Source organism: Apium graveolens, chromosome 2, assembly GCF_009905375.1.
Source record: "Apium graveolens cultivar Ventura chromosome 2, ASM990537v1, whole genome shotgun sequence".
Lineage (NCBI taxonomy): Eukaryota > Viridiplantae > Streptophyta > Magnoliopsida > Apiales > Apiaceae > Apium > Apium graveolens.
The window spans coordinates 313660737-313675659 of NC_133648.1; the positions used below are offsets into that span (position 1 = coordinate 313660737).

Below are 14923 nucleotides of genomic sequence, written 5' to 3' on the forward strand. Positions count from 1 at the left end.
AGACATGGTTTATCTCTGGCACAAAAGGTTCGGTCACCTTAGCTATCAAGGATTAAAAACGCTGCAGAACAAGGAGATGGTAAATGATTTGCCGTGCTTCTCAACTGGTGGAGTTGTGTGCACTGATTGTTTGAAAGGAAAGCAACATAGAAATGTAATTTCAAAGAAAAGCACATGGAGGGCATCAGAAAAACTAGCACTGGTTCATGCTGACATTTGTGGTCCGATTTCTCCAATTTCAGAAGGCAAAAAGAGGTACTTTCTTTATTTCGTTGATCATTATAGTAGAAAGGCGTGGGTTTACTTTCTCAGTCATAAATCAGATGCATTCAATATCTTTAAGCTATACAAGGCCCTTGTTGAAAAAGAAACGGCACAGTCTATCAAATGTTTAAGGACAGATCGCGGGGTTGAATTCACATCTGGAGAGTTCAGAGAATTCTGTGAGAAGCATGGGATCAAGCGACAATTAACTGCTGTTTATACACCACAGCAGAACGGTGTTGCAGAGCGAAAGAACAGAACCATAATGAATATGGTAAGGAGTTTGTTGCTTGAGAAGAATGTTCCAAGGAAATTTTGGGCAGAGGCAGTAAACTGGACAGTCTACATACTTAATCGATGTCCAACAGCAACATTGAAAGAAACAACGCCAGAGGAAGCTTGGTGTTGGGAGAAGCCATCAGTTGGACACTTAAGAGTATTCGGTTGCGTAGCACATGCTCATATACCTGATGTTAGACGCACAAAGCTTGAAGATAAAAATAGTCGTTGTGTCCTTGTTGGTGTGAGTGAGCCAACAAAGGCATACCGATTATTTGATCCAATTTCTAACAAGATTATCATTAGTCGGGATGTTGTCTTTGAAGAAGATAAACAATGGGCTTGGGAACAAAACACTGAAGAAGACAATACTTTCAACTTGGAATGGGGAGATGAAACAAATGACGAAAGGGAGGAAGCCAGTGCTGACTTAGGTGATGAGACTGAAGAAGAAAATGCAGATTTCGAGGGTGGAAATAACGAAGAGAATGCAGAGAACAACTCTCCACCTATGTCACCTCAAAATAGAAGAGCACCGGGATGGATGGATGATTATGTCTCTGGGAAAGGCTTGTCAGAGGAGGAGGAGGAGGAGATTCACTTAGTCTTATTTGCTAATATTGTCAATACTGTACACTCGGATCCTACTACATTTGATAAGGCAGTGATTGACAAGAAGTGGAGGGAAGCCATGGATGTGGAAATGAGATCAATTGAGAAGAACAACACGTGGGATCTCATGGAGCTGCCAAAGGGAGCAAAAAAGATAGGAGTCAAATGGGTATATAAAACGAAGTTAAATGAGCATGGAGAAGTATAAAAATACAAGGCTCGTTTGGTTCCTAAGGGGTATGCTCAGGAATATGGAGTTGACTATAAAGAGGTTTATGCTCCTGTAGCTCGTATGGATACAGTTCAAATGATTCTAGCTCTTGCTGCACAAAGGGTTTGGTGTGTGTTTCAGCTTGACGTAAAATCATCATTTCTTCATGGAAAAATAGTTGAGAATGTGTATGTGGAGCAGCCAAGGGGTTATGAAAGAAAGAATGAGGAGCAGAAGGTATATAAGCTTAACAAAGCTTTGTACGGGCTCAAGCAGGCTCCGCGAGCGTGGTTCAGTATGTTTGAGGCATACTTTAAAAGGGAAGGCTTCAAGAAGGAGGATAGTGAGCAAACGTTGTTTACCAAAGTCGAACAAGGTAAATTCTTGATTATTAGTTTGTATGTTGATGATCTAATATTTACAGGAGATGATGAGATAATGATGCGTGAGTTTAAAGAGTCTATGATGAGAGAATTTAATATGTCTGACTTGGGTAAGATGAGGTTTTTTCTTGGCATCGAGGTAGTTCAGTTTAATGGTGGCATATTTATCAGTCAAACAAAGTATGTAATGCAGGTGTTAAGGAGGTTTGGAATGGAGCATTGTAACTCTGTTGAAAATCCAATGGTATCAGGGATTAAGATCTCTAAATATGAAACTGGTGTAGAGATGGAAGGTCCATTTTACAAGCAGTTGATTGGAAGTTTAATGTATTTAACTGCAACAAGACCAGATATAATGTATGCAGTTAGTTTACTTAGCAGGTACATGTCAAGACCCACAACAATTCACTATGATTCTGCAAAATAAATTCTACGTTACTTGCAAGGAACAGCCAGGTTTGGTATTTTGTACAAAAAGGGAGGAAACCATGTCTTGATTGGCTTCACTGACAGTGACTATGCTGGTTCGATTGAGGATAGAAGAAGCACGTCAGGTTATGTGTTTATGTTGAGTGGGGCTGCAGTGGCTTGGTCGTCTCGAAAGCAACCTATAGTAAATTTAAGCACTACAGAAGCTGAGTTTGTAGCAGCTGCAGAGAGTAGTTGTCAAGCTATATGGATGCAAAGGGTGCTAAAGAAGATAGGCTACAAAGGCGGTGAAAGCACTCTGATTTTTTGTGACAATAGCTCAACAATCAAGTTATCCAAGAATCCAGTGATGCATGGTAGGAGCAAGCACATTGATGTACGCTATCATATCCTAAGGGAGCTCGTGAATGATGGAGTTGTGCAGCTTCAGTTTTGTGGAACGAGAAATCAGTTGGCAGACATCATTACTAAACCGCTGAAGTTGGAGACATTTCGAGAGCTGAGGAAGAAGCTTGGAGTGTGTGATCTTTCAGAAGTTAACTAGCTGCCAATGCAATCTAGTTCAAGGGAGTGAATGTTAAGTTTAGTCAAATAAGAGTCCTAGTATTTAGCATTATTGGCTAGTGGACAATAGTTGATTTAGTCAAGTTTGTTTCCTTTATTCTAGTTGCAGTTGTAGTAGTGGTTTCCTTATTTCTAGTTATAGGTGGTTGTAGTTCTTCTATATATGTAATGCTTTTCAGGAGTAATAAATAAGTCATTTGCTTTGAAGTCTTATTATAGTTTACAGTTCTATGTGATGTGCACCATCAATGGCGGGGTTCAAAGTCCTAGTTAAATTTAGCCTACGGGGTTCATAATTCATACCTACACTAAATATTTGTCAATCAAACTTTAATTTTTGCACTTGCACAAACTTTTGTGACATAAAATTTTGTCAATCAAATCTGAGAAATGATGACAAAATTAGTGGTAGGAAGGAGTAACAGTTTTTTTACTTTTTTTCTTTTATATAAATATGTCTTTATCGCCTTATATGAGCGAGAATTGAATTTAGGACCTGAAACAATAAAAAATAAATAATTAATCACATAAGAAGCCATCCAACCGTGCTCAAGCCGTATATTTTCCAAAAACAGTTTTCTTAGTTCCCCTTCCCCTTATCAGGCCGTATGTTTTCCAAAAGATTACATCAAACATGGTAAAGTGAGCTCATTTAGTTTAGCAAAAAATATAAAAATTGTTAGCTGAAACAGTCTGTTAATTATTTACGAATCAATGTTGTTCGGAAATTTTACTTTTAATTCACCGCTCCATATTAGACCATCATTTTTAAACAACTAATCCCTGAAACTGAACCATTCATCTTGTAAAATAATGATAACTTGTTAGGATTATACCCATGTATTCACCTTTTTGCTATCCAACTCCAAATAAGAAGGCCCGGAAATCAAGCCATGAACTTGGCACCATCAACTCCTTATCATGTTATCTGCTGTCACAGTTCTATGCCTGAGTCCACAATAGCAATTAAGTGCAAAGAAACTAAAAAGAAATTGATTTTCAAGCCAAGCCTCAAACAAAAGTATACCACAGCGATACTGATATCCTAACAGAAATTTATAATACAGAATACAAACCATTAACGGAAGTACGAGCATTACATAACTATATAAGTGGTTCCAGGGTGATAGTTACTAATGTAGATAACCTCCAGGTTACATGCCAAAGGAGGATTGATGGTGAAACCTAATACTTCTTGTATTTGGGGTAGTGCCCAACAACTTTGTTGTTGCTGCTGCTTTTATCAAACTCAACATGCTTCACCCTCTCCTCGGGGTGGTACTCAGTATAGCCGCGTTTATCACCAACTTTGTAAGTAGCAGATTTGGTGTGCTCATCCTTGTAACCTCGATTTCCAGACCTGTCCACAAAGGGTTCACCACAGACCGCCTTGTCCTTAGCAGTAAAACGCTCATAGCTCCCGCTCTGTTTGTCCTCATTCTTAGCACGGTATGTCTGCTGATACACATTCACCTGACTTCCACCACTCTGCATCATGGACTTTGAGTAACTGGTACCATAGTCACCAAGAGCATAATGTTGTTCACCTGAATGCCCTTCGCTTTTCGTGTCGGGGTCTGAGTGACCGTAGTCAACAACATAGTCTTCATTATCTGAATTATCTCCCCCTCCCATGTTGGACTCCGAGTATGTGTCTTCATAGTCATCACCAGCATAATATTCATCATCTGAATCTGAATACACTCCTGCCATTTGTAGATACTTTGTATCCACCAAGAACATAACTATTGGACTTTTCACATAGACAAAATGTATGATAAAGTAACTGAGAAAACAATCTAACAAATTATAATTAACTCCTCTTCCAACCAAAAGGTTGCTTTTGAACAATCAAAATTACCTATTAGCCAAACCTATAATACAGTGCAAGCAAAGTAGTACATAATCTTATTTACACACATGAAATTTAGCTTTCGATTTTGGGTGATTTTCAACAAGTACCCTATCCAATGTAAATACACCTACTAGACTTGTATAATATACACCAGGCCCTTAATTAACTCATATCCAAGTCCTATAAACATCAAGGTACACTAATCAATTATCAATCTGTCCCAAGATAGGGGAGAATATCAAAACTACCAGAACCTACATTATACTTAATAAACCAATATTACGCAACATGCAAACCTTATCAAATAATCAAACAATGCTGGAATCTTGCACATTTACTTGCACATTTATTATCGCCAAATTATACGACTATATTGCAGATCACAATATCACCTCACAATATATGTACAATAAACTGAAAATATCTATATAATACTGTCAAACAAAATAGCAGCCTAGAATAATTTATTTTACATACAGATTAGGATTGTGACCATTTCTTAGCACCTCATAATTGATTCTGTTAGAAAACTTGGATTTTTGATCATATTTTTATTATTTCTTCATGATAATCCTTAAATCTAATGATTGGAAGTTGTATCCTTAAATCTAATGATTGGAAGTTGTTGCATGATATGTGAACTTAAACTTTCATGTATGGTTTTAAGAAAATTTTCTTAATGAAATCCATAGAAAATTAGAGTTAAACTTAGTGACTTGAAAGAACTTGAAAAAAGAGAATGTGTTTTGCCCCACATTGAAAATAAATAAAGGGATATTGACTTTATATAGTATCACACACATGGGTAGTGTACAACTAGAGTTGGCCAGTAGTGCGGGCTGTGCGGTCCGGGTCGGGCTGGGAGCGGGCTGGACCCGGAAATAACAGACACTGAACCGGCACGTTAATTAAACAATCGGGTCGGGCTGGGCTTGAACCGACATAAGGAAAACTGTACCACAGACACTTAACCGGCACGTTAATTAAACGAATTGGGTCGGGCTGGGCTTGAACCGACATAAGGAAAACTGTACCCAATACTGAGCTCGTGAGCGAACAGTGCGGGCCGCGGGATGTACGCTGAGCTCGTTCAACGAGCTGTGCGGGCCGCGGGCTCTTGATTTGCTTGTTATTGTTTTTTCTTCCTGCAGTCGGCTACTCCATGTGCACTCTACTATGTCACATCACATGTGATGTGAATGTGATGTCCAAGCAGTCAAGCACAGAGAAACTATAAATAGAGTTTAATCGCTTGTATTTTTTTAATAAAAAATTCGTGTATTGAAGATGTATAATAAATATTTTTTACTATATAAATTTCGAAATTAGTATATCAATGTTTATTAAAATATAATTAATAAAATGTAACACTATTTTCTATTATGTTACATAATTTATTCGAAATATTATAATTGTAATCAATTAATTTTATTATTTTAAGTTTTTGGTTAAAAAGAGGACGGTACCTCTTATAAATTTTATTAATTTAAAAAAAATTACAAATGATGTGAGAGGACTCCTAATATTATTTATAAAAAAATTATAAATGTAAAATTAGTAAAGAAATTTACAATCATCAATTAAAAAAAACGAATTTACAAAACGAATGAACAATATACTATAATAAATAAATAAATAAGTACATAACATTTCTCCTAATATATAGAGAAAAAAGCTTTGTATAAATACACACACAATGACAAAAATCTATCTATATATGTATAAAACGACAAAAATCTATCTATATACGTATAAAACCTTTTAATTATTCGAGACTTTACCTCAATCCTCAAATTACCATGGCCTCAAATTAACAAACCCAGAGGCCATAATTAACAATAAAAAACAATACCAGAGTCCAGAAGCCAGAAGTAGAAGCCGCCGTATATATACAATCAAAAACACACAAAATCTACTCAACTACAGTGCGGGCTCGTGCGGGTTGTGCAGGCTGCGCGAGTTGCCTGGTCCATGCGGCTCGTGCGGGCTTGGCTTCGTGCGAGCTCGTGCGGTTTCGGGTTATTAAAATGAAATTCGTACTCGGTTCGTACAGTTTAGCGAGTTGGGCGGGTTTAAACCGACCCGGTTCGGTCCGAATTTTCTCCGGTTTTGATACGAGCCGGTCCCGAATGAGCGGTTCGAACCCGCCCATTTGGCCGGCTCTATGTACAACTACTAATTAAGGTGTGAGATGGTGCATTGTGTTCTTGTGTGCTTCACGCGCGCGCCACAGACCGGGTCGGGTCGGGTCGGGTCGAAGGGCGATTTAGGCGAATGTCTCGGCGTCTCGCGTACGCGAGGTGACTTGGACGAGGATTTTATTTATTTGTGTGATTTAATATTTTAATTAGAATTTATTTATCAGTTTGGGATGGGTTATAACTGTTGGGCTGGGTTCGGTTTCTGAATTGAGCTAAGTCACTTTATAAGTGGGCTTAGTCAGATTCATTGAACTTGGTCATTTGACAAATAACTTTGTAACTGTCACAATTTTATTTTAAATTCAAATTATCAATTTTGATTTATGTATTAATTGTACAGTTTAATTTTGATATTAAATGGGGTGGCAGTTTCACTTAGTCTCTACTATAAATAGAGGACTAAGGTTCTGAGTTTTTTGCACCACACCCTACATTCTTCTTCTCCTCTCTATACTTTCTGCTCTCCCAGATTCAGATAGTGGTTTTCAGGCGAAGTGAGGTTCCAGTCGAGGTCGAGCTTTCGAGGTGTTATAAACTCAAAGCTCAGAGCTGTTTTATCCTGGAGTAATTGTTGCATAGCATCTCAATGCAGCCAGGTGGGGGCAACTATCTCTTCAAGAGCGGTCAGGACTTCGAGTAAGGCCTAACGACTCAGCTGTTACATTACTTTCTGCATTTTACCAGTTGCACATCATCGCTTTCTATTCTTTCTTTAAGTGTTAAAGCTACGGTTACTCGTATGCACTCTTACTTTTCTTTGTTCTTACAATTTCCGACTTGCATATTGTTTACCTACATGTTTTGCTTTGTTAACTGTTATCTTGGTCTTGCCTTGCTAAATTCAATATATAATTGTCTCTATGTTGCTGTAATAGTTAGTATTATTTCCAACCGATTCTGATAGTCAAACTTCAACTTTACAAGTCAATATTTGTATATTATATGAACACCGTAACGAAAATTCAAATGTAAAAGAAATCATTTTACGGCAAATTTTTTAAAAGGAGAACAGTTGTAGTAAGACAAACAGAACCCTGCTAATCTATATATTATAAATTGCTGGATAACTCTTTCCTAAGGTTTGGTATCCATATTTTGGTTCGGATATAATTTTTAACTTTAATTTGACCCAGTGGACTATCCATTTTTAGGTTTGGTATCCATATTAGGTTTATAAAAGATCCATATATTTATTATGACCCATTTTAATTATAGAAACTTTGCAATACAATTTTAAATATGAATTATGTTATTTATGATAAGTTTTTAATACAAATTTGAAGTAAACTTTAAATTTTGACAAATCTATTTATAGAAATAATTTCATAAAATATATAACATAAAAATAACTTATATAACGAAAGTAGTTCTTAAATAAATTTATCATAATATGCAGATGCAATACACTTTTTATATAGATAATAGATAACTTAATCTTTTATAATTATATTATTCAATTTTAATTATAAATTTATTTATTTATTTTATTAAATAATTTTTAAAATACCCGTATGCAAAACACGGGCTATAAACTAGTCACATAAACAAACGCTAAGTAAACAACTACTCTTCTCGGAGTTTTAAACAACTCAAAAACTATCGACTAATCACATACATAAAGACATCTACTCTCCTCCAAATTTTTAAACAACAAATTAAAACTATCACAAAATACGTTAAAGCACTCAAAATCCGTTTAAAGATGAGAACACGAAACAACGAGCTTCCAGTACATTGTTGTAATATCTGTTAACACGCTGAAACTTTTAAAGATAAAAGAAGTCCAAAAGCATCCACATAATATGTACTTTTTTTTGCCAAAATATGTAATTAATTAAACTAAAACTGTATATACATATTAAGCATATGATTATATGAACAATTTTCCATTACAATTTTCCATTACAATTTTCCATTACTATGGGTAATAAATCAAGCTTAACATAACATGATCTACAATTGAGCAGTGAAAATTTTACAAAGACGAACAGAACAGTTAAATACATGAACACCACAACACAGAGAGATAAATAGAAACAAATAAATAGAAACATGCATGTATTTATTTTGGCTAAGCAAATAGAAACCAATTTAACCAAAAAAAATAAGCATAATATACAAATAAATTATAAATGAAACTGAGAATGGAGAGCGAAGTGTGACAGACAGCTTAATAGAAATTGCAACGTTATTGGTGAATATTTTTTCAACATAAATATTGAATACTTTTTTGGTGCAAAAGTAAATATTGTATATTTAAATGAGTTATGTCATTAACTATAAAACTGGTTGCCACAATTTTAAATTTTTTTAATCGTTTTCAATATATATTTTCTGCAGTGTTGTAAAAATCGGGAATCGGCGAAAATCGCTCGAGCTACCGATTTAGGATTAATTGAAAATCGGGAATTAATCGGAGTAAAAATCGGATTATTATAATAATATTAAATTATATTTAGTATATTATTATAATTATATTATATTATTTATTAACAAATATATATTTATTATATCATAATTTCTATATTTATTCATATTTAAATTAATATATTATTTTAATTTTAATAAATAATTATATATACTCCAATAAAGAGAAATTCGTAAGAATTAATCGGATTTCAAAGATCGAATTGGTCGGATATTTTATAGTGGATTAATCAGTTAAATCGGAGATTTATGGGTGATTTAAAAACACTGATTTTTTGCAACCATTTAATCTTTTTGAAATTGACAACCATTTAATCTTAAAATTAATTGTTTAGTACTATCGAAATACTCCTCATTACTAGTCAAGAGTTCGACTTGCCTTTGCGTGCGTAATTAATTAGCCAAAAAAGTCACACTTCCAATAAGTTCATACTTGTTTAAAAAATGTATTTGCATTCGCTACCTTAAAATTTACTGGGTTCGTTAATATTCAAATAATTTTAAAATTTCGTTAATATTCAAATAATTTTAAAATTTTATTTATTCAATTATATAATAACTTTAATATATTTATATAAATATAAAATAATTATAAATTTATAATAAAAATAATAAAAGAATTAGAAAGAAGATTTGGTCGTAGTTTAGCGGGATATGTTAGTAGTTCAACATGTATGTAGCACTATTTATTTTTATTTTTAATAATAAAAAGAGGGGATAACTAAAACAAAATATACCCTATTTCGGTTATTAGATTTTCCTTTTTCATAATTTAATGCTTAGTATTTTTACAAGTGAAAAAAAAAATCCCAGCTGATGTAAGAATGTTATAAGCAGCAAAATTAAGAACATATAAGACAAAACTGATGAAAATGAAATTACAATCGTAATCTTTGCAACCGGATCAAAACCACCAACCAAGAGTACAACCATTAAGAAGCCAGATTCATAAAGCTAGAAATTAAGATTGAAAACATTTGATAAACCACCAGGCTACATGCTGATGGAGGATATAGATTGACCTAATACTTGCGGTATTTTGTGTAGGACCTAACGGCCTTGTTGTTGTTGCCATAACTGCTTTTATCATAATCAACATGCTTCACCTTCTCCTCGCGGGAGTACTCAGTGTATCCGCGTTTGTTACCAGTTCTGTAGGTTGAAGTTGTGGTGCGCTCATTCTGGTAACCACGGTTCCCATACCTATCCACAAAGGGTTCACCACTCACCGTCTTTTCCTTTGCAGTGAAGCGATCATAGCTCCCGCTCTGTTTGTCCTCGTTCTTCAGTCGGTAAGTTTTTTGATGCACACTCACCTGATTTCCACCACTTTTGGCTCTGGACCCTGAGTAGGTGTTATTGTAGTCACCAAGAGCATGAGAATCATCATCTGAATATTCTCGACCACGGTAACCATAAGAGTCGTCATCTGAATATTCTCGAGTGTCGTTGGACTTTGAGTAAGTGGTATCACGATAACCATAAGAGTCATCATCTGAATATTCTCGATTATTGTTGGACTTTGAGTAAGTGGTACCACGATCATCGTAAGATTCATCATCTGAATATTCTCGACTGTTGTTGGACCGGGAGTAAGTGGCACCATAAGAATCTCGGTCATCATAAGAATCATCATCCGAATATCCTCTAGCCATTTGAATAAATTCTGTTTCCACAGTTCATAAATATCAGAGTTTGCACATGGATTCCACAAACAAACGATGCTAATGCATACTATAGCTATCATAATTATCAAAATAGACATGTTATCATACTTAATAAATAAAAATAAAAACATTCAAAACTGAAGTACATCATACTTATTGAAATAATAACATTATATAACGTTTGACAAAATAAAGTAACAATAAAAAACTCACCTTTGGCGAAGGCAGAAACAGTACTAGGGTTTTGGGTGTGTAACAAAGATATGAGGAGGGGTATTTATGTAGGATAGGAGTTTAATTGTGGGATAAACGTGCCTTTAATTCCGGATAGTGATAAGAACTTCAGTTAAGAGTAGTGGATGTAAATACCGTTGGATTCAAAGCCTTTGGTGTTTGGTTTCGTTATTTTTTACCCAAATACCTTTCCAAAAAATTTATCAAATAACGTGTCTGATTCTAATTCGTGGACGCATATAAATGAACGCGGGATTTAATATTATTATTAGAAAAGTTGTCAAATATTTATATGACACATCAGATTTGGGAAATTTTTTGATATAAAAATTTGGATTTTTTATCATGTTCCTTTTTAAAATGGATACAATTTTATTCTTGCGAGTTTTTGCTCCTTTTTTATGCTCTGAACTCGCCAATATTAAAGATGCTAAATCTCTGTCAAAAGATTTTCCAGTACGGTGTATCTCTTTGCGGGCATCCTTAATTAATTATGCAAATCTTGTCAAATTTTTGTAAACAAGAAAGGAAGTCCGAAAATATTTCACAAAAAAAACTTATAAAGGACCGGCTTTCGTATCATGGATGATGTAGCCTGTAGCCGCCCGTAAGTGTCACCTTATTTGCGAGATTCTTGAGAATCAATTTCTTAAATATCCACTGTCCCGTCTCATTTTAAATCTTGGATTTCAAGATAAATACTTTGTAAAAAGAAAAGTTATTACTGGTTGATTTTGTACATACTCCTTCCCATTCATCTTAAGTGTTAAGTGTCGTGTTTTCTGATCATGCACACTCTAAAATCCGTCCATCGCACGAATTATTTTTAATATTATATAATTTTTTGAATTTAATTTGAAATAAAAATTTAAAATACAAAATTTATTTATTTGAAGTTTTTAAATATATGATTTGATAACAATTATAAATATACATGTATATAAGTGATTAACATTTTAATTTTAAAAAATAAAATGATTGGAAAATATAGTTTTATTAATATTTATATGTGTGTTTATGAAATATAATTATGTTCTAATTAAAAGATAAATTTTAACTCAGATTAATAATATATGAATTATCTTTAGTTTGTTATATCGATCAAATTCAATTAAATATATTTATATTTATTTTATTTTAAATTGTTTAAGTCCTGATAAATGGTAAAAAAACATGTATTAACGGTAAAAAATTTATGTTAGCTCCGACAAAAATACTTTTTATTTTAATTTTAACTTGTCTAATTATTTTCTTATTTTAATTTTAATTTATCATATATCAATTGAATAATTTTTTTAGCTCAGATAAATAATATATATTGATTTATTTTAGTTTGACGCTTTTATACCCACTCAAGAATTAGAGATGCACAAAGAGCCAATCGGGCCGAGTTTTATGCGGGCTATAAAAACACCGATTTTTTTGAAAAGGATTTGGCCAGACATTTTTAAAAATTAGGGCGGGCTGGGCCGGGCTTCCTAAGAAATACAAGGCTCGTTTTAGGCCCGCGGGCCGGGCCGAATCAGGTCGAACCACGCTTTATCCGGGCTTTTTATTTATATATAAAAATATTTAAAGATTTTATAACTCGAATTATGAGTAGTTTAAATAACGGAGAAAGTAATATTTTGATATATTAGATAGAGTAGTTTAGACACCGAAATAAATAAATATTCTTTAATATAAGATATAAATAATCATATATACCTTAATTGCTTCTAATATTATACTATAATATCTTAAAATTCATAAAAAAATATTGTATATTTACAAATATATAAAAAAATCGGTTTTTCAATCGGGCTTTTCAAAAAGCCCGGGTTTTTATCCGTGCCGAACCGGGCTTTTTTAGATTCGGTATTTTATCCGAACTTTGTTAAATCCGGGCTTTTATCCGGATTTTTCGGATTTCGGGCCGGGCCGAATTTTCGAGAAAAAATGAGGCCCATTTAAGGCCCGCGGGCCGGCCGGGCTTTTTTCTAGATCGGGTTTTTCGGGCTTTTTTCCGGATCGAATCGGATTTCGGCCTTCGGATTTTTTGAACATTTCTATCAAGAATCATCTTTATTTTCATTTTATTAAAGTAGTATGCATATTATTAACATTGCAAAAAACCGTAATTATTTAAACCCAAACATTGTACGTGCAAATCTACTATAAAACTTTTAATATATCGGCTATTAGAGTCAATTTCAGCTATTAGGGTCAGATATCAATTATCTCACTCTTCTAAACCTACACTTACATGCCAGCTAATTAGGTAAACTTTAATTTAATTTTAACCCGATCAATATTATAAGAATTATTTTTAGTCGAATTTAGTTTTTGTTTTAGCGTAGATCAATAATATACATTATTTTTTTAACCATTAGGCCCGTTATATCAACCAGATCCCTAGTTACATTATTTATTTTTAATTTTATTTTAGCCCTGGGTTAATATTATTTTATTTAAACAGACAAATAACATATTTTATTTTTAAACCGAACGGTTAATATATTATTTTGATTTATCGTGGGCATTAATCAGCCAAACGAATTTCCTTTCAAATTTTTATATTGTTTTAGCCCGATCCAATAATATTAATATTTTTAGCGGGATCAATAGTTTTTATTATTTATTTTTAGTCCGAGACTGCAAATCCAACTAATTATATGTAGTTTACTTTTATTTTTTATTTAAGATTGGATCAATAATATTATTTTTTTCCCAGCTTGACTGAATTATTTTTAATTTTACTTTTATTTGTATTAATATAATTTTATTGTGAATACTTATCAATTTATGAGAGTGTTTAATTTAAGTATTTCTATAATTACGGTGACCAAACCGAATACCAACCAAACTTTTATTGTTTTTTCTTTAATATAACAGTATAGATAGATATGTAAGTAGTTAACAATAATCTGGTAAATTCAACGTTTATCAAAAAACATAAACAGTTCCAAAACTTTTAATGTTTCGTATATCATATAATAGTATACAAATGAATTTTATGTTTTAATTAAAAGATTAATTCTAACCCGGATCAATAGTGTGAATTATCATTAGTTTAATTTTAGTTTTTTTTTCTAACCCAGATCAATTCTACACGTTATTCACTTTTTGCCCAAGACTCATTATATTGACCAAATTCAACTAATTATATTGAGTTTTAATTTAATTTATTTAAGCTCAGATATATGATATAATTTTATCCCGGATAAAAGTATATATTATTTTGTTTTAGTTGGTCTAATATTTTTTGCTTTTAATTTTGTTTTATCTTCGGTAAATTGTATAAATCTTTTTAAGTTCTGGTGAATAGTTTATACTTATACTATTTTGATATATCCCGACACTATTATACAAAGTGATGAATTATCTCTAGTTTTCATATAATAAGATTGCATGGATATTATATATATATATATATATATATATAAAAGAAAACCTATAATTATATAAGCCCGTATATCGACCAAGTAATTATATTTAGTTTATTTTGAATTTATTTTACATCGGGTTGAATATTGTTTTGTTTTACCCATATGAATAATATATTATTCTTTTAGCCTATGTCATTATATTGAACAGTGAATTATTTTCAATTTCACTTTTGTTTTAGTCGTTTAAATAGTATAATTTTTTTAACCGCGTCAATAATATTTATTGTTTTGTTTTAGCATGATATAGCAAATCCAATTAACTACATTTAACTTTTTTTTTATTTGTTACTTTAGCTCGAATCAATAGTATAGTTTTGTTTGAACATGAATACATAGTGTATATTTTTTTTTATCTCATGTCATTATAAC

The 14923-nt window shown here is 32.7% G+C and overlaps 1 protein-coding gene and 1 long non-coding RNA gene across 2 annotated transcripts; both read right to left on the minus strand.

Moving 5' to 3' along the window:
• Positions 1-3753: 3753 nt before the first annotated feature.
• LOC141706406 (uncharacterized) lies at positions 3754-4777 on the minus strand. Its single transcript, XR_012568812.1, has 2 exons — positions 4617-4777; positions 3754-4137 (listed from the first exon to the last, which is right to left on the minus strand). It is a non-coding gene; the product is annotated as an uncharacterized LOC141706406 (long non-coding RNA).
• Positions 4778-10101: 5324 nt separating this feature from the next.
• Positions 10102-11147, minus strand: LOC141706407 (uncharacterized). Its single transcript, XM_074509172.1, has 2 exons — positions 11106-11147; positions 10102-10891 (listed from the first exon to the last, which is right to left on the minus strand). The coding sequence occupies exon 2, from the start codon at positions 10878-10880 to the stop codon at positions 10248-10250; it is 633 nt and encodes a 210-aa protein (XP_074365273.1). The 5' UTR covers positions 10881-10891; positions 11106-11147; the 3' UTR covers positions 10102-10247.
• Positions 11148-14923: the final 3776 nt, after the last annotated feature.

What these genes read in the sequence shown, in the direction of transcription:
- LOC141706407 (XM_074509172.1), bottom strand. Translation starts at nt 10,880, where the DNA reads ATGGCTAGAGGATATTCGGATGATGATTCTTATGATGACCGAGATTCT.